The sequence below is a fragment of the Apium graveolens genome, chromosome 3 (genome assembly GCF_009905375.1).
Source record: "Apium graveolens cultivar Ventura chromosome 3, ASM990537v1, whole genome shotgun sequence".
In the NCBI taxonomy this organism is placed as follows: domain Eukaryota; kingdom Viridiplantae; phylum Streptophyta; class Magnoliopsida; order Apiales; family Apiaceae; genus Apium; species Apium graveolens.
Window position 1 is genome coordinate 74,900,322 of NC_133649.1, and position 23,706 is coordinate 74,924,027.

Sequence of the window (23,706 nt, forward strand, 5' to 3'; positions counted from 1 at the left end):
AGAACTATAATCATTATTCCCTGTTTCCCCGACTATGAATAAAGTTTTTGTTGAAGTTCAACGATTCTCTCTGAAGTTTCTAAGAACTTCTATTTCCAGAATTTGTCTAGTTTATTTTCATGTAATTAATGTTACTTTAAGAAAATGAAGAGTCAGTATAATTCAGGAGGAAGGTCCAAGAACAATAGCACTAAAAAGAAAATCCTGGAATCATCTTCATTCTGTATAAATAAGAGTAAATCTGAGCTGAGTGCAAGTGAGAGAGAGTAAGGATTATCAAACAGTAAGCATTGTAATCCTAAAGTGTGTTATCAATAAAAGTTCTTTTGCTCCTAACTGTTTACATTTGGTATCAGCGCCCGGATTGTCAAAGACGGCGGTCGATGGCCTGTGAAGGATTGAAGTTTGTTGTTGGGATTCAAGTTGTTGGCCAGGGACCAAACCTTCTTGGAATTTTGCTGGGCATAATATCCAAGTCACTATGGCAGACATAACAGCATCAGTAAGCGGCGTCGAGAAACTCAATAATTCTAACTACAATACCTGGAGCATCCGGATGCAGTTCTATATGCTTGGGCAAGACCTGTGGGATATTGTTAGCAATGGTAACACCACACTACCCACCAATACAGAGGAGTTAAAAAAATGGAAGGTGAAAGGAGGAAAGGCTATGTATGTTTTGTCAGTAACAATTGAAGATGAGTTGTTGCAGCATATCAAAGATTCAAAAACTCCGAAAGAGGCATGGGACAATCTGGCATCATTGTTCGCAAAAACAAACGATGCGAAACTCCAGCGGTTGGAAAATGAGCTTTTATCAGTTTCACACGAAGACATGACGGTGAGTCAATATTTTAACAAAGTTAAAAATATTTGTGATGAAATCTCTAAATTAGATCCACAAAATGCTATCACTGACACAAGAAAAAGGAGGATTGTAGTTCATGGGCTTAAATCTGAATTTAATAGTATAATCACTGCTACACGTGGATGGGCGAAAGAACCAACTTTAACCGAGTTGGAGAATATTTTAGCTAATCAGGAGGCTTTAGACAAACAAATGTCTAAAGTATCAGTAAAAGAAGATGATGAAGCAGCTCATTTAGCTATAAAAGAGGGTATGAAGGACAAGAGAAGAGAGATTCAAGACAATACAACAGAATCTCAAAGGAACGTCAATAAAGGAGGACTAGAAGGAAGTTTTCAACATGGGGGAGCTCTTCTGAATCCTAGCTACAAAAACAAGGATGAAATGAAATATCGAAGGAACAATAATCAATGCTACACCTGCGGAAAGAAAGGCCATGTTACAAGAGATTGTAGATTTAAAAAGGTTGAAGGAAATGTTGCAACATCAACTTCAAAGGAGAACGATAGTGAAGAAGAATGGGACTTCCAAGTGGTCTATGCTGGTGGCTGAATAAACAAGAATCTGGAGCATGGTGCATCGTTGAAGAAAAAGAAGAGAAAGAAGAAATGGCTTTAGTTGCGGTGAGCGATAAATCTATTAATTTTGAAAATGATTGGATTATAGATTCTGGATGCTCTAATCACATGATGGGTGATATGAAGAAATTAGAAAATATCAACGAGTACAAAGAAAGACGGGTTGTAGTTACTGCAAATAACTCGAGACTGCCCATCACTCATGTTGGCCAAATAAAGATCAATCCACGATTTAACAAGGAACAAGTGGAGTTACAAGATGTTATGCACGTGCCAGGTATGAAGAAGAATTTATTATCAGTGTCACAACTTACAAAATCTGGGAATTATGTGGTGTTTGGTCCAGAGGATGTCAAAGTATATCGATGTTTTAAATCAGATGATACACCAATAATGGAAGGAAGAAAACTTGAGTCGGTGTATGTCATGTCAGCGCAAACGACATACGTTCACAAAACTAGGAAAAATAAAACTATCAGAATTATGGCATGCACATCTAGGATATGTCAGCTATAAGAAACTGAAAGTAATGATGAAGAAGGCAATGCTAAAAGGTCTTCCTCAACTGCAAATACATGATGATGTGATTTGTGAAGGCTGTCAATATGGGAAGGCTCATCAACTTCCATTTGAGGAGTCGAGTTATAGAGCTAAGGCACCGCTAGAGTTAATACATTCTGATGTATTTGGAAAAGTAAAGCAATCATCGGTCAGCGGCTTCAGGTACATGATAACGTTCATTGATGACTTCTCTATTTGTTTGGGTTGATTTTATGAAGGAAAAATCTGAAGCATTTAACAAATTTAAAGAGTTTAAAGATAAAGTTGAAACTAAAGTAGGTAATAAAATAAAATTCCTACGTACGGATAATGGTGGCGAATACACCTCAGATGAATTTAATAACTATCTAAAGACTTGCGGGATAAGAAGGCAATTCTCATGTCCGAGTACTCCTCAACAAAACGACGTAGCCGAAAGAAAGAATAGACATCTAGATGAGACAGTCAGAAGCATGCTACATACTAAAAATGTGCCTCCGTATTTTTGGGCAGAATGTACGAAGACAGCTGCACATGTGATCAATAGGCTACCACAAGCAAAACTTGGTTTCAGGTCACCAATTGAAAAATTACAAGATCTCAAGCCCGTCGCAAGTCACTTTCGAGTATTTGGCCGTGTGTGCTATATATTTGTTCCAGATCACCTTCGCATCAAGCTTGACAAAAAGGCTGTTTGATGTATTTTTGTGGGTTATGATGAACAAAGAAAAGGATGGAAGTGTTGTGATCCAAAAACAGGAAAATGCTATACTTCAAGAAATGTAGTATTTGACGAGTCATCATCATGGTGGTCATCTGAATCGATAGTACTTCCGAATTCAAATAATATCGAAGAAAGCTCACAAGAACCACAAGAAGAGCATGCTGAGAATGATAAAGTTGAAGAAATCATGGAAGAAAATGGGAACAGGGACACATCTCCAATTTCAGAAAACTGCGAGGAGCCAAAATAATGACAGTATGTTTGGAGACGAAAGGCCAGGTCAATATGAAGAATTTGAAGCGCTTGAGCAACCTCGTTGAAGATCAACACGAAGGAGAAGGGCAAATCCAAAGTATGCGAATGCTGCCCTAACGGAGGACGATGGACCAAAAGTACCAACTTTCTTTATAATGCTTCAAAAAGAAAAGAATGGATTGATGCTATGAAAGAAGACATCAAGGCATTAAAACAGAACGAGACATGGGAGTTAGTTCCTAAACCTAAAGAAGTATGCCCTATTACGTGTAAATGGATTTATAAATTAAAAATTAGACCTGATGGATCTATCGAGAGACACAAAGCTCAATTGGTGGCTCGAGGCTTTTCTCAGAAGTACGGTCTCGATTACGACGAGACATTCAGTCCCGTAGCAAAGATTACAATTGTAAGAGTGTTGCTAGCACTTGCAGCAACAAAGTCTTGGAAATTATGGCAAATGGATGTAAAAAATGCCTTTTTACATGGAGAGCTAGATCGAAGCATTTACATGGAACAACCGGAGGGGTTTCACAGTAAGGCACACCCAGAATATGTATGTAAACTCAAAAAAGCTCTTTATGGTTTAAAACAGGCTCCATGAGCTTGGTACGCAAAAATTGCAGAGTTTCTTGTGAAAAGTGGCTACTCGATCACTCCATCTGATTCAAGTCTTTTTGTAAAATATTCAGGTGGAAAGATTTCAGTAGTGTTGATTTATGTTGATGATTTAATCATCACCGGAGACCATGAAATGGAGATTAATGAAATTAGAGCTAATATATCAATTCGGTTTTAAATGAAGGAGCTCAGAGAGCTACAACACTTCCTAGGTCTCGAGGTACAACAAACTAAAGAAGGAACTTTTTTGTGCCAACAAAAGTATGCGAAGAACATACTTGAAAAGTTTGGCATGCTTGATTGCAAGCCTATATCAACTCCTATAGAGCCAAATATAAAGTTATGCGCAATCGAAGGGAAAGAACTTAAGGATTCAACCATGTACAGACAACTTGTAGGAAGTCTTATCTATTTAACAATTACGAGGCCAAACATTATGTTTGCAGTTGGAGTGGCAAGTCGGTACATGGAAAAACCAAGGAAGTCCCATTTGGATGCAGTGTGGCGCATACTAAGGTATGTTAAAGGAACTTTTGATTTCGGTATTTTATATAAAAAAATGTAACGTGCACGGAATAGTAAACCACTGTGATGCTGACTATGCTGGAGATCACGATACACGAAGGTCCACAACCGGCTATACATTTAATATTGGTTCGGGAGCTGTGTCATGGTGCAGCAAAAGATAATCATCTGTGTCATTGTCTACAACAGAAGCAGAATACAAAGCTGCAGCAATGACAACTCAAGAATGTACATGGTTGATGCAACTTCTGAAGGATCTTCACCAATCAACTGATGAGCCTGTTCTACTTTATTGTGATAATCAATCAACGATACGACTTGCATAAAATCCAGTATTTCACGCAAGGACAAAACATGTGGAGGTACAATATCATTTTGTATGAGAAAAGATTCTGGAAGGAGACATTGAAATGAAGTACATCCAGACAAACGACCAAGTTGCTAATCTGTTAACTAAAGGACTGACTATAACAAAATTTGAAGAGTTTAGAAGACAACTTGGAATGATCTCAAGAACAATGTTGAGAGAGAGTAATCGTTGAGGGGGAGTGTTGAAGTTCAACGATTCTCTCTGGAAGTTTTTAAGAACTTCTATTTCCAGAATTTGCCTAGTTTATTTTCATGTAATTAATGTTACTTTAAGAAAATGAAGAGTCAGTATAATTAAGGAGGAAGGTTCAACAACCATAGCACTAAAAAGAAAATTCTGGAATCATCTTCATTCTGTATAAATAGGAGTAAATCTGAGCTGAGTGCAAGTGAGAGAGAGAGTAAGGATTATCAAACAGTAAGCATTGTAATCCTAAAGTATGTTATCAATAAAAGTTATTTTGCTCCTAACTGTTTACAGTTTTCTTATGTCTTGCGGGGCTGCAGTCTGTGATAACATATATAGCAATTAGAAGTATCAGTATAAAATGATGACTTGATTATGCAATATTTTATCAAATACATTATTAGAAAACTTACTAGCATGTGAATTATTGCACGGTGAAATAAAAAATCCAATTAACTTGTACTTCGAGAAAACTCCTGGTGCGAGAAACTATGAAATTTTTCTTTACTGGCAACGATGCAGAACCACCAACCGCAAAGTTTACACCATGGCTAAGATTTGCTTTGAAAGCGAGACAAGGATTGAGAAAGGGGATACCAGCTGCTGATGCTGTTTGATGGAGAACAATTTTAAACATATTAGCTAAATTAAGTGTTTGAGGATAAAAAAATAAAGGATTATACAATTCTAGTATCATGCATACTAATCGGTAGACATTACAAATATGGTTTACATAACATGGAACTTTTTACCGAAATAACTAATCATGAAACCATTTCAGAATAAAATGAAGAAATCAGAGAAGTTGTACCAATGTAATCGATTATGAGTAGTCCATCAGAACAACGACCAGTAGTTTCCCGAAGAAAGCTCTAGCCATAAGGATGCAAATTGCACTGGTCTAAAGGATTCTCTATCCTATGATTTTTGGTATCAGATTTGGACGCTCCAAGTTGATATATTTTATCAATGTTACAATTCTTCAGTTAAACAATATCAGGTAATATCTTACCAAAAGAAAAATCTGCTTGAGTTTGAAAGATAAATAACAAGGAACAAATAAACCAACTTTGGAAGCCATTTTAACTTCTGAAATACAAGTCTTATAGGGCATTAACTTGTATTGTATATAGAATATCAAGATGAAAAATCAATGTTAGTATATATAAAAAATAAATACAATGAATCTGTAAATATTCTTAGAAATATTGTAAATATTCCCAGAGAGACTTTTCTTTCAACTCCGAAACTCATGTATAATATATTCATAATTTCTTGTAACTCCTGAACTCATGTATAATATATTCATCATAATACAATACAAAGGTCAAGGCGTGTGATGTGTGATTGTTTTTAACATGGTATATGAGCTCGGTTTAGGGAGGGGTCTCGAGTTTGATTCTCTCGTCCCCTCAATATTTTCATTACCTAAATTGAATTATTGTGGTCCCAAAATGGAAGAGAGCCTCTTAATGACTAAATATCATTAACTAATATGCATATTCCAAATTTCTGATACACTAGCAAGGCAATTTCAAAACCATCATCTTATATAGGCCACATTCATCAACTACCTTACATTCATCAACTACCTTGATACTTGCCCTTATTACCTACTTAAGAAAAAGTAATGCAATCACCTCAATAATGTTGCATTCAGTAAAATTTAAATGTTGAATTATAACCAATAGTTCCTGGTACTATACCATAGTAGATCAACACAAGTATGGTAAAGTTCAGGGCTCGTTATGTATAGTGATCATGTATCAATATAAGAAAGAACGATATTACCTTGCCAGTTGCGCCTTAGACAAAGGGAGAAAGTATCATACTTTCTTTATATGTTGATAACATGAACACTCCAACAAGCCGCCAAGGCCTATAAATAGACTATTCTATCAGACATGTTATCAGCAGACGAGTCATTTTTTTGACATGTCTATCAAATATTTTAAGGTTCTTGCATCCTACTGATTTGGCATATGGTGCTGCAGGCCTTGTAGTCTTACAATATTGTTATTTTTTACCCAAAAGGAGAGGTCAATGCCTGGAATGCTTCAGATACTGACATCATCTTGCTCTAATCCTCTTGATTAGTACTTAATTAATTGGTTAATTTCCTTGTTATTTGCATAATTATTGTTAGGTAATGAATTCCACACATAGGGGGTGAATGTGTTTTAGTGTTTTTCCGTTTTTTTCTTGAAGTGTTTATAGTTGTGAACAAAGTAAATCAAATCTTGTAGTGAAATGTGTTAAAACTGAAATTAAACAGTAACAGTAAAGAACACAGATCTTTCAAAACTTATTTAATTTTATATTAAAATCAAGAATGTTTTACTACAAAAATTTTAGGCTCTTTATTGGTAAAGAGTTTAGCTTCTTTCTTGAGAGAATACAAGATTTTTTTGATCTTAATTGTTACATCTAACAAAGGACCAGTTTTAACTCAGAGTTCTCTAGTCAAATTTGACTTATCGATAACTCAGAGTTCTCTAGTGACTTGTTGACTTGTCGATAACTCAGAGTTCTCTAGTCAAATTTGATTTATCGACAACTTAGAGTTCTCTAGTGAATTTTGGCTTGTCGATATCTCTGAGTTCTCTAGTGAAATTTGACTTAACGATAATTCAGAGTTCTCTAGTGAATTTTGACTTGTCGATAACTCTGAGTTCTCTAGTGATGAAATGACTTGTCGATATCTCCAATCTTTATGTCTTCAGTTTAGCTTGTCGATATCTCTGAGTTCTCTAGTAGCTTTCCCGAGTTCTCTATAAGTCATTTTGGAGTTCTCGAATGACTTCTCTATAACACTAAATATGTGACTTGTAGAGATCTTGACTTAGAATATTTTTCTCAAAACAGATTTATTCAACTCCATACTTCTTCATAATTCTTCTGAGGCATGATCTTCTTGATGTTCTTCCAGATAGAATTCTTAAGCTTGATACTGTTTACAGAAAAAGACTCTAGTCTGCTCTTGATCATTTTTACAAACTTTAAATATTACAATACAAAATGCAAACTAAGATTACAATACAACTTACTTAGTGTTGTCAATTTGACTTAGTCTTGTTAAAATGCAGGCATGTTTTGCACAACAATCTCCCCCAATTTGTGAGAAGATTGCTCAACACAAATTCATGCTTGTTAACAAGACTAACCCCAAGTTATAATGGAAAGTAAGATTAATACAAAAAAAATTGACACAATTATAACTTTTATACATTAGAAGATTTACAGAGTCTAAATGGTTACAAGCATCAGGTAAAAACTATTTTTGCTTCTGCTTCTTCTCTAATGAGATCCTTTAAGTAAACAAGAATTTCAAGTTCTTCTATAATAGGTGTCCCACTTAGAGCTTCTACAAGTTTAATTATGTCTACCTTTGGATAACCACTGTCTAGTAAATCGATCCTAAATCTTGAGATTTTGCCAGCTTTGATGTTTAGAAACTTTCCATCTTTAGAGATTCTGCTCATTCCTTTTGACTTGAGTTCTTCTGATCTTTTCATGTATATTTCAGTCTCCTCATCATACATCCTTTGTCTCTCTTCATATTCAGCCTCATTTCTTTTTCTTCTTTCCTCCCTTATAATCAACCACTTAGCCAAAACTGATCTTCATGCTCTTGTAGCAGTATTCTTATCTTTTAGCAAACTTATCACTCTCTTGATTTCTGTGGGAGAGAGAGAATCCATTAAGCTACAGCCTAGAAATGTGAAGGGCCCATCTTCATAGTAAATTCTAACTTTCCTTAGAGATACAACCTAGACTCTAACTATTTTCTCAGCTAGTTGTTGAATATAATCTTCATCTGAGATGCACCAATTTAAAGGTAGAAAGTCATTTTGCTTGAAATATTTCCAGATGGCCCTTTCAGTGACTTCTACTTTTTCTGTAGGCTTGGATTTCTTAGGTTTTGTAATATCCCGTATTTTTTAGACATAGATTAATAATTGAATAATAGAAAAAAAGGGATTAAAATTAGATAAAGACTAGGATTTAAAATTGGGTTAGACTAATGGGCTTAATATTTGGATCAGATTCTAATATGGATAACTTGTAGGTTAAGATATAGGGTTTTGTATCATTATAAATAGATCTATTTGTCTTCCTCGTTTTTATTCATAAAATTCGTAGGGTAAAAAGCCATAGAAATCATAAATCTTGTAAAATTCGTAGAAAATTGATCGTAAGTCAGAATTTGATGATTCTGGGCTTTTCGGAAAGCACTTTTCGTTCTCTACAACTTTCATGCTTTGTGTTTTCCATGTAAATGTTGTTTAGAGTGTCAAAAAGTCTATATTCAGATCTGGTCAGTTTTTGAGGTAAGTTTTCGATCGATCTTACTAGTGTTTTCAAAATTATGTGTTACACGTTTATATTTGATTATCAAAACTTGGGCTAAGTGATTATATATATGAAATTATGATGTGTTACGGTATATGTATTGTTGTGTATATGTGTGATGTCTAGACGATAATTTTGGATCTCTGATTTATGTCATGGTTTGTGAAAATTTCCAATAAGAACTTAGGACTGTAGTCATCGGATTGTAGTGACAGTTTTCTGAAAATTTAGGACCGTTATCACCGGGTTGTAGTGGTCGTGACATGAATTATGGATTTCAAATTATTGTTGTTTATGTGTTATGTGTTATGTGTACTGTGTGTATAGAATAAGAATAAGAATAAGAATGTGTATCGAAAGTATTTGTTTCGTATGTCATATATCGTATCGTATTTTGTTATATGTGTTCATCTTACTTAGCCAACTAGTTGGATCGACTGGTCTCTTGCTGGGCTTCGCAGCTCATTCTTTCAATTTTCAGGTTTCGCCTAAGAGTTCAAGTTGAATAGCATTCCAGTTCGAGGACTTAGGTTTGGAGTGGTTTGACTTTGGGACTTCCACTTTTAGCTGCGCTTTCGTATTGTAACCTTTGTAATAGAATTTTGGATTATTAATTTTATTTTATTTAAGTTTTTGTATTTAGATTTAATAGTCCGGAAGTGCGGGCTGTTACAGATTTCCTCCCAACAGACTTGAAATTGATTTTGAGTGATGGTTTTACAGATGGTAAGGTTGAGATTTTCTTGAGAGATGTTTGGCTTGTGGCGATTGGTATTTTAAGGAAGGTGTTTGTAATTTGTTTGTATAGAAAATTGGACTTAGAGGTTTGAGATGGTTTGATGATTGAGGTTGTTGGCTTTGAAGGTTGAGCTAGAGTTGTTTGAATTTTTAGGGTTGGATGATGTGGTATTGAGCCATCATGTTTCTTCTTGCTTTTCCTCTAACTTCCTCTCTTCTTCTCATCATCATTCTTCTCATCATCCTTCTCCTTTTCACCATTGCTTCCAACTGCTTTAGTGGATTGACTTGGATTTGAGCCAGAAGGTTTTTGATCATCTTTCTTCTGCTCATCATCATCCAAATTATCCTTGTTAATTTGAGTTTTGGGCAAGTTGGCTTCAACATTCCTTAAATATCTCCCCAACAGCTTAATCATCTCTTCATCTTCAATAGTCTTATTCTTCAGAGTCATAATAAGCTTCTTGTTTTCCATGACACATTGTTTAGGAATTTGGAAGTGTTTGAAGTGTTTGGTGGTAGGACAGATGTATGCCACTCCCTTGCTTGCCTGTAGGTATGCTTCGTCAAAAGCAGCCACTTGAGCATTTTTCAGTTCAGCTAGCAATAGAATGTCTTCATGGATCACCACTCTGACTTTGTTTATCATAATATCCAACTAAGATGCCATTCTTGAGATAAGATAATTAAGGGACACCTGCATACACCTGTCTACCCTAGAGTCATTTATATTGACCACTATCCTCTTCTTTTGAAAATTATCTTTAGTCACCAAGATCACCCTTAAGGAATTTATTGTTCTGTCCAAGGCCTTTTTGTAGGTGAAGAAGTTATTGTTGAGAGAAACCCTTAGAGCCTGGAGCAACTCATCAAATTCACTGCTCAGACTTGGTCCTTCAGCAGCCCTGATGAGCCTCTCCATACCAATATCTACTTCTTGAACTAAGCTCTTTTCAGCACCTTGGACATTTTGAGTAAATAATATATTTTATTTATCTAGGATAAAAAATACATTATATAATTGATTCAAACTATCACAAAACTAAAATAAAAATACAATTCGACCAACAAAAATAAAATCATATATACTAATTATTTAGTATAAACAAAATTATATTATTGATCCATACTTTAAAAAAAATTAAAATTAAACTAAAAATAATTAGTTTTATTTGATCGGTGTATTGGGCATCGGGCAAAAATAAAATAATGTAAACCGCTGATCCGAGATAAATCAAATTAATATTAAACTAAGTATAATTCGTATCGTATTGATGCGAACTAAAAAATCAAATTTTTATTAAAACATAAATGTTATGTTTTTAAAAATACACATAGAATTATCGATAAAACTATATCGTTCAATCAGTAATATTGTCTTTTTCAAATATCTTTTATAGAATTATAGTTAATCGATTAAGTAATCACCATGCTAAAATAAAACTTTTTAACGTCCGAACATAATGAAAACATTATATTTTTACCCTCAATAAAAAATAATTTCGTTATAATAACATTTTCCCCTTACCAAACTATCACTTTAAATAAGTTTAAATGTTCTAAAAAGTTATGAATATATACGTCTACTAATATAATTATTATGAAATCATATCGTTTAAAGTTTTAAATAAAAAAATAAAGAATTGAATTCAATTTTTTTTAAAAAAAAATTATATAATATTAAAAAATATTTGTGCGATCCGTGGATCGCACGGGTTTTAAGTTAGTATAATATAATAATCAGAATATGGTATATTTTGGTTCAATGGTTATTCCCCTATTTTAATTATTAAAAATAAAAATAAACAGTGTTATATACATGCTAAACTATTAAATTGCTACTATATTACTTAGTCTCATTATCTCTCTAAACAAGTACTAAACTACGATTACATCTCCTTCCTAATTCTTTTATTATTTTTATTATAATTTATAATTATTATATATTTATATAAGTATATTAAAATTAACATATAGTTTGGATAAATAAAATTTAAAATTTATTTAAATATTAACGGAACCTGTGCATCGCACGGGATTTAAACTAGTACAGAATACTAATAGATAATAAATCTTTGATCACTTGAAATACGTAATGGTGCCCCAGCTTAGAATATTTCCAATAGAGGTTGCTAACAAAGTTTCCAAACCATGACAAATCATCAAATATATTAGTTTTTAATTTTATCTCACATCCATGTCACTCTTGGCAACATTTATTAAATTTTGCTCCAATAGTTAAGCAACTTTAAAGGTTGCCCATGTGGTCCCTCTATATTTAGATGTTTTTTATGACTTTTTGCTAATATAGGAAGTTGCCAAGTGGTTGCCAAGTTTTGGCAACCTTGGTAGGCAACATTTTAGCAACCTCCCAACTCCAATAGGTAGGCAACCAAGGGTGTCATGCCACATAAGCTTGACAACCTCATTGGCAACCCCTATTGGAGATGCTCTTAGGGGTATAATTCGAACCGAGCCGACTCGAACTCGACTCGATAAATTGAGCTCGAGCTCGAAACACATTTTCTGGCTCGATAAAAAACCCGAGTCGAGTTTTTTTGAGCTCGACTCGAGATCGACTTGATAAACTCGACTCGGCTCGAACTCGAGCTCGAGCTCGATTACCTTTTTTTATAAATATTTATGTGTTTGCTAATATATGTGTCATTCAATTGTCTAATAAAATTAGTTTTACAGATTAATTTACTAGGTTTTCATAATATATCAGCATTATTACGTTATATTATATTTGGTAAAAATTTTGAATTGAATTATTTTGTTAAAATATATTTAATTATTTATTTATAGTTAACTGTTAAAAAAATATGACCTTAATTTACTTATTTTTGAAAAATCAACTCTAATTAGTTTAAACTAGGGACTTTTTGCCCGCGCTACGCGCGCTCTAAATTTCTTCAATTCTCCAAATTTCTTCAATTTTGAATTTTTTTTCTCGAAATTTTTAATTTTTATAACATAAACGGTTATCTTCTAGTATTATTTAATTTATTTATTACAGTTATTTAGGTTTCATTTATTTTGAAATATAAAATTGATATTATAGTTTAACGTTAAATCTCAGTATTTTATTTTAGTTTTCTTTCTCTCACATTTTAACCAATTAAAAGTCTCTTAACTCATATTTTAACATTTCTCTTTTACGTTTTTAGTAGTCAATATTTTAATAATTTGTACAACAAAACTGAGTATATATTTTTTTAAATTAAATACTTTTTAAAAAAACCCAATAATATTTTTTTTGTCCGCTAACACAAAAATTCTTCCATAACTTATATAATTTTAACCATATTATGAAAAATGTCAAAGTCTTACTTAAAAAAATGCTAAAGTCTTAACTTTTAAAGTTGTAAAAATTTATGTATTATATTCAAAAATGATGTAATATATTATAATTATAAAATTAGTAATCACTATTTTTTTCTCCGCTAACACAACATTCCGTTCACAACTCATATAACTTAAAATTTATTCTGAACCATCGATTAGTAGATTGAATTGGACAAATGTAGAGGCTGCAAATAACACAATTGAACAAAAAATATTGGGTAATCTTAATAATTTGTCTATTAAGATTGTTTATTAATGTAGTTTGTAGTTTTATGTTTAAAGTTACTTGCTACAAAAGAGTGTGATTGGTTAAACCTGAACAATATCACATAGACGGATTAGGATAAATCATAAATTGTAAATTTAAAATTACATACTCACTACTAAATTTAAGTCTAATTGCAACTCCAGAACATACCAGACATAATAAAGGAACTAAGTCATCTCTGCGATTGTGTGAGATAGCTTTGTTGGTTACCACCAGTGTTAATTTGTCCTGCATTAAAAGGTCATCATAACAAACATGATCACAACAAGTCGGTACATAATGTCAGTGTACACAGGTGTATATGCTTGATATATTTACCATTTTTATAGTTCTTAACACAAATCACACATAAAATGGATAGACGGTAATCATAGAATTTGTTAATTAATTTTAAGTGACATAATTATATATTATAATTTTTTATTGTAGCTCAATAGCATACCAGACAGATTAACGACACTAAGTCTCCTTTTGCGGTGGTGTGAGATAGCTTTGTTGGTTACCATCAATGCTATTTTTTCCTGGATACAAAGACCATCAAAATTATACAATATGAGAGGGGTTTCACATATGGTTAGTTTCTTCATTAGATATAAATTATAGCCAACTGTGCATCAATTTAGTTACAAACCTGTATTGCACTATTGGTGTCTCGACATAGAACTACATAAGAGAGGAATTGTACATATAAGACTCTAATGTAATACAGCATGAGAGGAAGCCTCTAATGTACTATATTGCTATATGTTTTTTGGCATCTGCCCATGCTTGCTTATATATAGAGTACTAAACGTGAATTGAAAGATGAGAATAGTTTAAATATCTGAAATTATATGAATTTTCTGTTCAATCTACAAAAGTTAACAAACCAGAGTAGTAAATTGTAAAATTAGAGAGTCACAGTCGAAAGAAAAATAATAAGGAATGAAAACAAATAGAGGATGCTATAAAAGTTAAAATATTGTTAAGTGCTAAAGAACATATAAATGTATTAGATTTAGCAAATAAACGATCCTTCATCATCAATATAGTACCTGTATCCATCATCTCAATAAGGATACTTTCATTTTCAAGAAGTGGACTCCACATTCTCGAACTTCTTCACCTGTATTACGCAAGTAGTAATGTAAATACAATATGTATATACATATCACAATCCAGCCATATGATGAAAATCGAAATGTGAGCATACTGAGATTAGAATTAAGCTAAACTTTATGTTTAGTATATGACTTATAATTTGCATATACCAGCAATAATTTATCTAAATCGAGCATACTTTATGGGAGTATAATATTTGTCTGTACTCAAAAAAATAAATCCAAATCAAAACTCAATACATGAGGTGTGATAGGTCCATAATATACTTGAGAAGCTCGAATGCTGAAAATAATCTAAGAAGATAATATTGGATTCACATATATGTTATGGAAATACGGATTTTAGAAGCAAGAAATACCCACAATCCGTTAGAATTTGTATCTGGTAAATTGTCTCCATCAGAAATCTTTGTAAGACATCCTCGTTTCAAATCGTGTAAATTCAATCAAACAAACAAACAAATATTTGTAGACAACAAATATCTTATACATATACACATATATGAACACATAAATAACAAAAATTCGCTGAAAGAATATGAAAGAAAAAAGAAGAAAAAAATGACACGATTGTATGAATAGAGAATCATTCAAAAATTAGGTTTTATCCGATAAGAAGCATAATAGACACAGATGAATCAACATGTGATGGTTACCATGTTTGTGCGGATTACTGATGTCTAGTAATTCAAATCTGTGTGATGAGCGTGATAAAAGCCTATCAGCTGCAAAACTGAGTTTAAATTTTGGTAGTTAAGATGGGTTGCTAGAATTACGTTGAAGATTGGTGTATAAGATCCATAAATTTTGTGGATAGTCCATATTATACCGGATAAAAAAATCCATAACCCTTTTATAAAATGAATAGTCCATGTTTACATGTAAAAATAGTGGTAAAAGTGAATGGATAGTATTCATGGGTTAAGATAGTATCCAGAATTTGAAAAAATAAAAAAGCTAGTTCTAGTACACATTAAGAATATATTGATGAGAGAGAATAAGGATATCAATAATTATCATTGAATTAGTGTTGTAACAGATGTGAGAAAATCATGCAAATCTTTCCTTAGATAAGATGTTTAAATTTTAAAATTCAAAAAATTTCCATGTTTAGTGTTTTGATGGGTAAAAAAATGGGTAAACTTATATGGATATATCCATGGATATATAGATTTTATACTTAATATGGGTCATGGGTAAATTAATTTACCCATTGGGTAAATTTTGTGGATATATCCATGGATCTAGTGATTTTATACTTAATATGAGTTATGGGTACCCATTTGGAAAATGGGTAAATTAAGGAGTAGTCATTAAGAATATATAGATAAATAGTACACCAAGAGGATTCTTTAAAGTATGATAATATTTTTATCAATCTTGTTCCTGCTTAAACTTTACATTAGATTGGGACACACTATGTGAATAGATTTGGCATATAGAAAAATTTGGTTGATTTTTATTACTGTCTAAACATTACTAATCAGATAGTTCAATTTTGTATAGCATTATACAATGGTGTCTACTTCAATAATGAAAGTTGACAGTGGATTATATTTGTATATTGAGATTAAAAGAATCTATTAAAGTTAATTGTCCATCTACATATTAAAAAGTTTGTTTACACATAGACTTAATAGTATACTAATAGCAACCATGAAGACTAACCTGTAAAAGTGACACAGCTTGATATAATAAAGCAACATGACCTCAGTTATATCTCCAGAAATGAGACAAAAATTAAATAGTTCAAATTACTTGTTACAGTTATGTTCTGGAATTCAGATTCACTTAGCTGGACATTAACGTTACCAAACAGTTTGCAACAACTATCATTCCGAGGAGCTTATTCCTCATAATAAGAAATTAGTCACATACATGAAACTATTATAAATGTAGGTGGGTATAGTAGTGATATTTTAAATTTTAAGTGCGAGGAATATCTTCAATTAATTGAGGCAGAATTAGGATTCTATAATCTGCTACATAGAAAATTATAGTTAAAAAGGAAAAATGCGTTCATTATAACCATGTGAAATATAACAACTTTTAGCTCAATATAACACATCAACATGACTTTAGTTATATCTCCAGAAATATGAGACAAAAATTAAATAGTTTTATTGTCTAAAAAATTGACTGAAATCTGTCTTAATATATTTTACCAGAAATATATTGCTCGTAGTGCGGCGTGTGTTCAATTGGTATCTCAGCAGCGTCGTTGAATGCTTCAAACAAATTCCTTTTACCAGACGCAGAAGAACCGTCATTTGTTCTAGGCGTTCTTATTGAATCATTGTTATCTGAAATTGATATTAGAGAAAGCTATTCTAATTTAAATCATAAACATGTACGAAACTATATAGGCTCACAAAGACGGGGACATACCGTGTGAAGCTGGAAACCAAACTGAGTATAAATAATAGAAAACATCAGTTCAAGGTTGCAATACTTTTTAATATTGTGTGATGTTGACAAATGAGTATGTCGGAATACCTGGCCTTTTGACACCAATTTGCTCAGGCTCTGGAATATGAACTGTTACACGTCTAAAAGGATTTATAAGTGTTAGTACTTTCTAAAATAATTGTGTGCTTCATTTAATTTTAAAAATATTATAAATTCGCAAATACTCTTGATAATTGTGTTTCATTCGACCTTTAAACCTGGAATCACCAAAGTAAACGCAATCAAATTTAAATTCACCATAGACCTACTTTTTGATTTTAAAAAGGGTAAGTAGGAATATACAACTGGTTATCAGCAAATCTTTATTTTTTTAATTTTTAATTAGCTAATTCAATATAAATGCCATCAAATATAAAATCAATGTAATAGAGGCTCACACCTACTTTTGAAAAAAAAAATCAAGGTCTAAAAAGTTTTAGTAGCATCATATTTGCTTTAGATAATTTATTAAAAATAATGTGTTTTAAAATAAAATATAATATTTTTTTTTAAAAATTCAGTTTTAGTTTTTCATTTAAAGGGAAGTACAGATAATTTTTTGTACATGATTTTTGTTTGTACGCTTAAAAAACATAGTCATTTTTGTTAAAAAAATCTTACAACATTGAATATTTTCATGAATAGCCCATGAAAAAAAATAATAGAATTATTAATTAGTTAATAAATTAAATATAAATAAAAATTATTTAGATAGACAGTAAAGTTTGCTTTCACATTTAATGAAATGTTTCTTTTTTTTAAAATTATCTTATTTAAGTAATAATTTTATTTATTAACATCTTGATAATGGAAAAAGGAAAGATGTTCCCATTTAATTTAAAATATTTGTAAACAATTTTTTTTTGAGAGGCCAAAAATATGATAAACTATTATGTATTAATAGTCAAGATCATGAATATTAATACATACTAAAAATTTTGTATTAAATTTCCCGATTATGTACTACACTTGAAAAAAATAAGACTTAGACCTGTTTTAGAAAGAAAAAATATCCAATATAAAAATAGTTTCTACAACATCCAATTTATATAATTTGTTTATACCAACGGAATAATATAACATTAACTCTACAATCTTTATATTTTGTTAGAGACATATTCTGAAGAATTTAGCTATGTGTTTTTTATACTCTTTCTTGCCTGCACTTTCAAATTTTTTTCTACTTCCCCGAAGGTTGTTCCCGTATGATTTACTTTTACCATATCATTTCCCTTGTCATCTCATTCTAGCTTGAACCTAGAGAAGCCAGGAGTTGCATTCATTTGAATACTTACTTTAACAGTACATTACACAAAAATGACATTGAGAAAATACTCGTCCATTAATGTCATAGTACACTTGCTTAACCGACTTTGGTAACATACTCTGTTTGTATGTAACATACTCATGTATCATGAAATAAACCACAAGGGTGCCACAATCTGTAATTTGAAATAAAAACGGGATTATATGAAGGTTGGGTTTTTTTGGTAAAGAACTTGCAATTTCTGATATTCATTCTTGGCCCTCATCAGTAGAGTCTTTCTACCGCACAACCCATTATCCTTCTGCATAATCCTTAACGAAATCGACCAGCTTGAGCACCAGTGTCGGCATCTTGCCCTCCCCTGCGATCGAAAAATATGCCTTCTGTTGTGTAGTGTTTCCTACATATTCCCTTTCACACTCCTCACCAAACCATTTTTTCTATGAAGAATATCCACATAAATACATGTCCAGACTCCCTATTAAATAACTGTATAAGATTAAATAAATTTTATCTAAATTATAATTATACCATGGTTTAGCCTAGCAACTACCCTTTTCTTAGGTACTAAATTAATTTAAGGTTTAAGTTTTGAATTCAGATCACTAAAAAAATTAAGCAGATTTAACATTGACTTTTACGCCTGAACATCCGAGATACATTTACTATAAAAAAATGGGTATTTAAAATTAATCTAATGCTTGCTGGAAGATAATTATTGGGTATCATTGACTCCAACTACATATAAATATACAGAATACTAACAGTAACACGAAGAAAAAATGTAAAACACCAGCTAAACCTAAAAAAAGAACTATATATGAAAATAAATGACAGATGGATGCAATTATAAACTATCACCAAGGAACTGTGATATTCAACCTTCCCACCTCAAGTTAGCATCATTCTCATTCTAAGTCAGAGGTAGAAACTGTTGCCACTAAGAGCGAAGCCACAACAACTCTGCATTCTTGTTACATTGCTTGTGTGGATACCTCAAAGCTCCAATCTATTCATGTTTTGGCTGACAAAATGAATTTAAATATCTCCAAGATTATTAAGAGAATATTCACAGAAAATTGATTACATTGTAGCTCATCAACATTTAAAATCACCTTTTCAGAAGAATTGGAGTCAAGATTTAGGCTTTCTACCTTCATCCCATCACTATGAAAAAGTAAAGTTATATATTAGCTTAGCTTACTTTAATCCTTTAACCGGCATCACCGAATGGCCAGCTTTATTCCATCTTGATAAACCAGCCTGATAGGCTGATGAGAAAATGTCAAATGTAAGATTAGGTAGCATTTCTAGATAAATTTGCATGTCCTAATTTATCTAGGAATATATAGAACATCAATCAAATATATCGATTAAAAGTTTTATCATCTCCAAATTGTGAGCATAAACACTAATATCAATCATTCACTATGATATATAACGTCACAAACCTGAGGAGCAATGTAAGTGGCTGTACCACTTGCTTGTGAGAAAATTTTAGTTGTCCATGTCTTCACATACAGTGGAGAAGTTACGTTTTTTGTCAGCCGATCTGAATAAAGCATGTAAAAAATAAAATAACATGCATCACTGATATATTTGGTGTATACATCAATAATCAACAAATGCAACACACGACATAATTTAACTTATTTAAATTGATAATTTAAATAGCACATACCACTATCATTTCCTATGCTAACTTATTCACATGCCTAGCACATGGAGGTGAACTCAAGAGCAGAATTTTAGCTCTTTGGAAAGATGAACCTATGCTACCAATGATACTCAATGTTATTATAGTTGTGGGATGTCACGAAAACTATCATTTCCTTAATAGGCCAATATTCATTTAGATTAATGAAACAGAAGTTACATATATCCAGTACTCGTGTCTCTTTTTAGTTATGCTATTTATTATACATTTATACTCATTAAATCCGTAGCTCATTTAACTAACACGCTTAGTATATTTCACAAACATAGATAATTATTTATGTCTCACCTTCCGTGTCCTTTCACCACATAAGGGAAGTCTGAAACATTAAGTCTTGCACATGCACAGGTTCTATGGTCCGTACATGTCCTTATACTTTTGCATCCTGAAAAACTTGGAGGGAGCTTTATATTTTCTCCAATATCATTTGACACTGCGCACTAAAATCCTGTGATAAAATTAGTAAGCAACGTATTTTATACATGGCTAATCAAACAACATATTGTGTAGGACAATAAAATCTCATTACTTCGAATTTCCTGAATAATATGGTGATCTTCCGGAATAAATTAAGAAAGAAGAAATTTTATAGCACATACATTAATCATATAAAGATATCTGTGCACATGGGAGGAACCAAGGATCTAACATGGGGGGGACCAAAATAAATAAAAGTAGAAAACATACCGATTTATTTGAGATGTGCACGCTTTTCTTTGATCAAATAAAAAGAATCAATGATCTCCTCGGCAGAAATGGTCTCCGCAATCTCCTTTTCAATATACACTATCAAATAGTCCCTAAGAAATTCATCTTCCATTCGATTGCGAAGACTTGTTTTCATAATTTTCATAGTAGAAAAAGCTCGTTCAGATGTTGCAGTAGATGCTGGAAGAGTCAAGACAAGCCTTAATAGTCTATCAACTAATGGATACATGTCAGCTTTCCCTGTGGTTACCAATCCATGACATAAATCACCAAGAGTAGACAGATTCTTTAAATCTGGATGAACTGGAACATCTAACCCATAATGTTATAGTTCACACTGTAGATGGATTTTTTCATCTCCCAAAAAATCTTCTAGATAAAACTTTTCAGCTAATTTGCAAATGTTCTCTATGTTGAAAGACATGTAACCATCCCTAGGATTTAGTGATGCACTTAAAATGAGAAGCTCTGTCGTTTGTTCACTGAATCTATTGTTTAGCTCCTGTAATTGTTGATCTATGGCAGCTGTAAAGATTTCTACTCGGTAATGATGTTCTATTGTCACCATTTGCTTTTGTTTTCCTTGTCAACGAAGAGAAGTTAAAGAAGTTGTATCTTTAACATGGACTAAATCCAAGAAACGCTCCCTCACAAAGCCGCTTTTATCAACGAACCTAACCATAATAGCCATTTTCTCCCTTTTAGAAATATCTCTAGATTCATTCACAATCAAACAATATTTTGCATCATCAATCTCATCACAAATTAAATCTTGCACTTTCCTAGCAAAAACATGTAAAAGTTCTTTTTGAATTTTTGGTGAAGTGTATTTGGCATTTTTGGGGGCTTTATCTAAAATTAATTCTTCTACTTGAGGATTGTAAGAAGCCAAAAGTTTTAACATCTCAAGAAAATTACCCTGATTCTTCGAGTTGCAGCTTTCATCATGTCCTCTGAATGCACAAGCTTGGAATGTTAACCATTTGATTGCATCTATCGATATTTTAAGACGCATTCAATTTCGTTTGATCTCTTCTGCACTTTGTTTCTCCACTATCTTCTCCAAGTGACAAGGCTGATTTTTAAGATTATAATAACATTTAGCCACAAAATTATGAGCTGAATTAGAACCATCTCCTTTCCCAACATGACATCTAAAAGCACAATCTTTTCCATTGTTTACTTTCCTCCAACTGTTAAACCCCTTGACAGTAAAAGTATTCGAGCCACAACTTCCTAATGGATTTTTAGCAAAAAGAAAACAATAAAAATAATATGCTGCAACTTTTTCTAGGGAGTACTCTAACCAAGGAAATTTATCAAACTAACTCTTTTGAAATTGGCGGGGATGATTTTCTGGACCAGAGAAGGGATAAACTTGCACAGGTTGATATGAGCCAAGATCAATGTATGCTCTCCTAATTAAATCTTTTTCATTTGGATAATAAGTCTCAATTTGTTTTCGCAAACCAGGATCACGTATTAACGAATTGAAATCAATAATTTCATCAGTGTTCTCAGAATCAATACCTTCATTAACAATCTCTGGATTTTAAGGATTTTGCTCGGAGTTTCTGTTTATCCCACCAAAAATCAGAGGCTCAACTCCATCTCCAGTGACTTCAATTGAGGCGGTAGAAGGTTCTTCATCTTCACAAGTAGTTGTTTGCTTCTTCTTGGGTTGAAAATAGGATGTAATCTCTTTTCTCTTACTCATATTTACGGATTAGATGCAAAGGTAGAGTAGATAAAGTGAGATGATATTAAGGATTGTAATTTTGTAACTTGTATGTATAGTGTGTATTGGGGGTTTTGGGACCGAGCAGAACAACTGAACAAGTATGTTTTATTTTTAGACTTTAGTTTTAAGCATCTTTTTTTTTGTTTCAAATTGTACTATCTTTATCTTATATGTTTATTTATTAATTATTAAGATTAATGAACAAATTCCATGATTTCCATCTAATCAATATTATTTTGGATGAAATAATTAAAAAAATCAATAAAATTTTGTATAATCAATTCTCAATTTCAGATTTTTTTTTAAATCTAGGGGGACCAAAAAAAATTTTGATAGTAAATTTTATATTAAAATTTTGGGGTTATTCGTAGTTGGCGGGGACCGGGGCTCCCTTCGGTCCCCCCTAGTTCCTCCCCTGTCTGTGCATGCATTATATGAAACCATGAAATCGATTGGCTAACAGGTCCTGATTTAGAGGGAAACACCTGTCAATAAGGCCCTGCAGAAAACATGCTGCATTATGCACCTGTACACCTTAATCAACAATTATTTCAATGATTTTGTAAAGAGACAATCAGGTAAAATCTTCATGATGTTTCATGTAGTGAAAGATTTTACAACTTTACTTAGAGTTTTTAAAATCAATCCAATTATCATAAAAATCAGCAGGCAATAAAGCCGTCCTTCTCAGGGTCTCAAATACCTTCTTGTAATTAAAATCAATAGAAGGATCGGTTGTAAGAGTTCTTTAGTTAAGCTTAGACCTTATTATTTCCACTTCATTCACATAGTCACATAAATAGTAAAGCATCTCAATACTAACAGATACTGGTTGTTTGTAGCAATCACTTTCAAATAACTTCAGTTGACCAAGATCAAAAGAAGGGATCACCGCAGAATGGTGTGTTAGAAGGTACTCAACCATGAAGACATGCCAAGTGATTAGGTCTAACAAATTCCAATTAAGGATCCTGTAATTTAAAAAAAATAATATGAACTTTGGAATTGTGTTACAAATTCGAAAAGAAGAATGAATTGACCATTGAATGGGTAGAAGAGTCTCAAACAAATGAAAGCAGAACTTTCATCAGAAAGAGACTCCAAATGCTTTCTCAAATTTTGTAATAGAGAAAGATCAATGTAATCAAACAGCAAAGGATCATGCCACTTAGCGCTGCCACAGAATCACCCAGCTCGAATGGACAAAAAAATAATAAAGTACTAAATGGCCTTAGAAAAATAGTTGATATTAATTCTCTACGTAAATGACCTGCATCGTTATAAGCCAAAATGCCCCATGTTGCCTCTGTTTAGAGCATGATTCTCCATATTGCGATCGGATACTTATTTT

General features: G+C 32.3%; 1 protein-coding gene across 1 annotated transcript; it reads left to right on the forward strand.

Moving 5' to 3' along the window:
- Window positions 1–481: 481 nt before the first annotated feature.
- Window positions 482–1,420, forward strand: LOC141714350 (uncharacterized). The gene has a single exon (XM_074517874.1). It carries the CDS (start codon window positions 482–484, stop codon window positions 1,418–1,420), a length of 939 nt encoding a protein of 312 aa, XP_074373975.1.
- Window positions 1,421–23,706: the final 22,286 nt, after the last annotated feature.

Bases quoted from the DNA above. Each gene is read 5' to 3' on its own strand.
- LOC141714350 (XM_074517874.1), top strand. From the start codon at position 482: ATGGCAGACATAACAGCATCAGTAAGCGGCGTCGAGAAACTCAATAAT.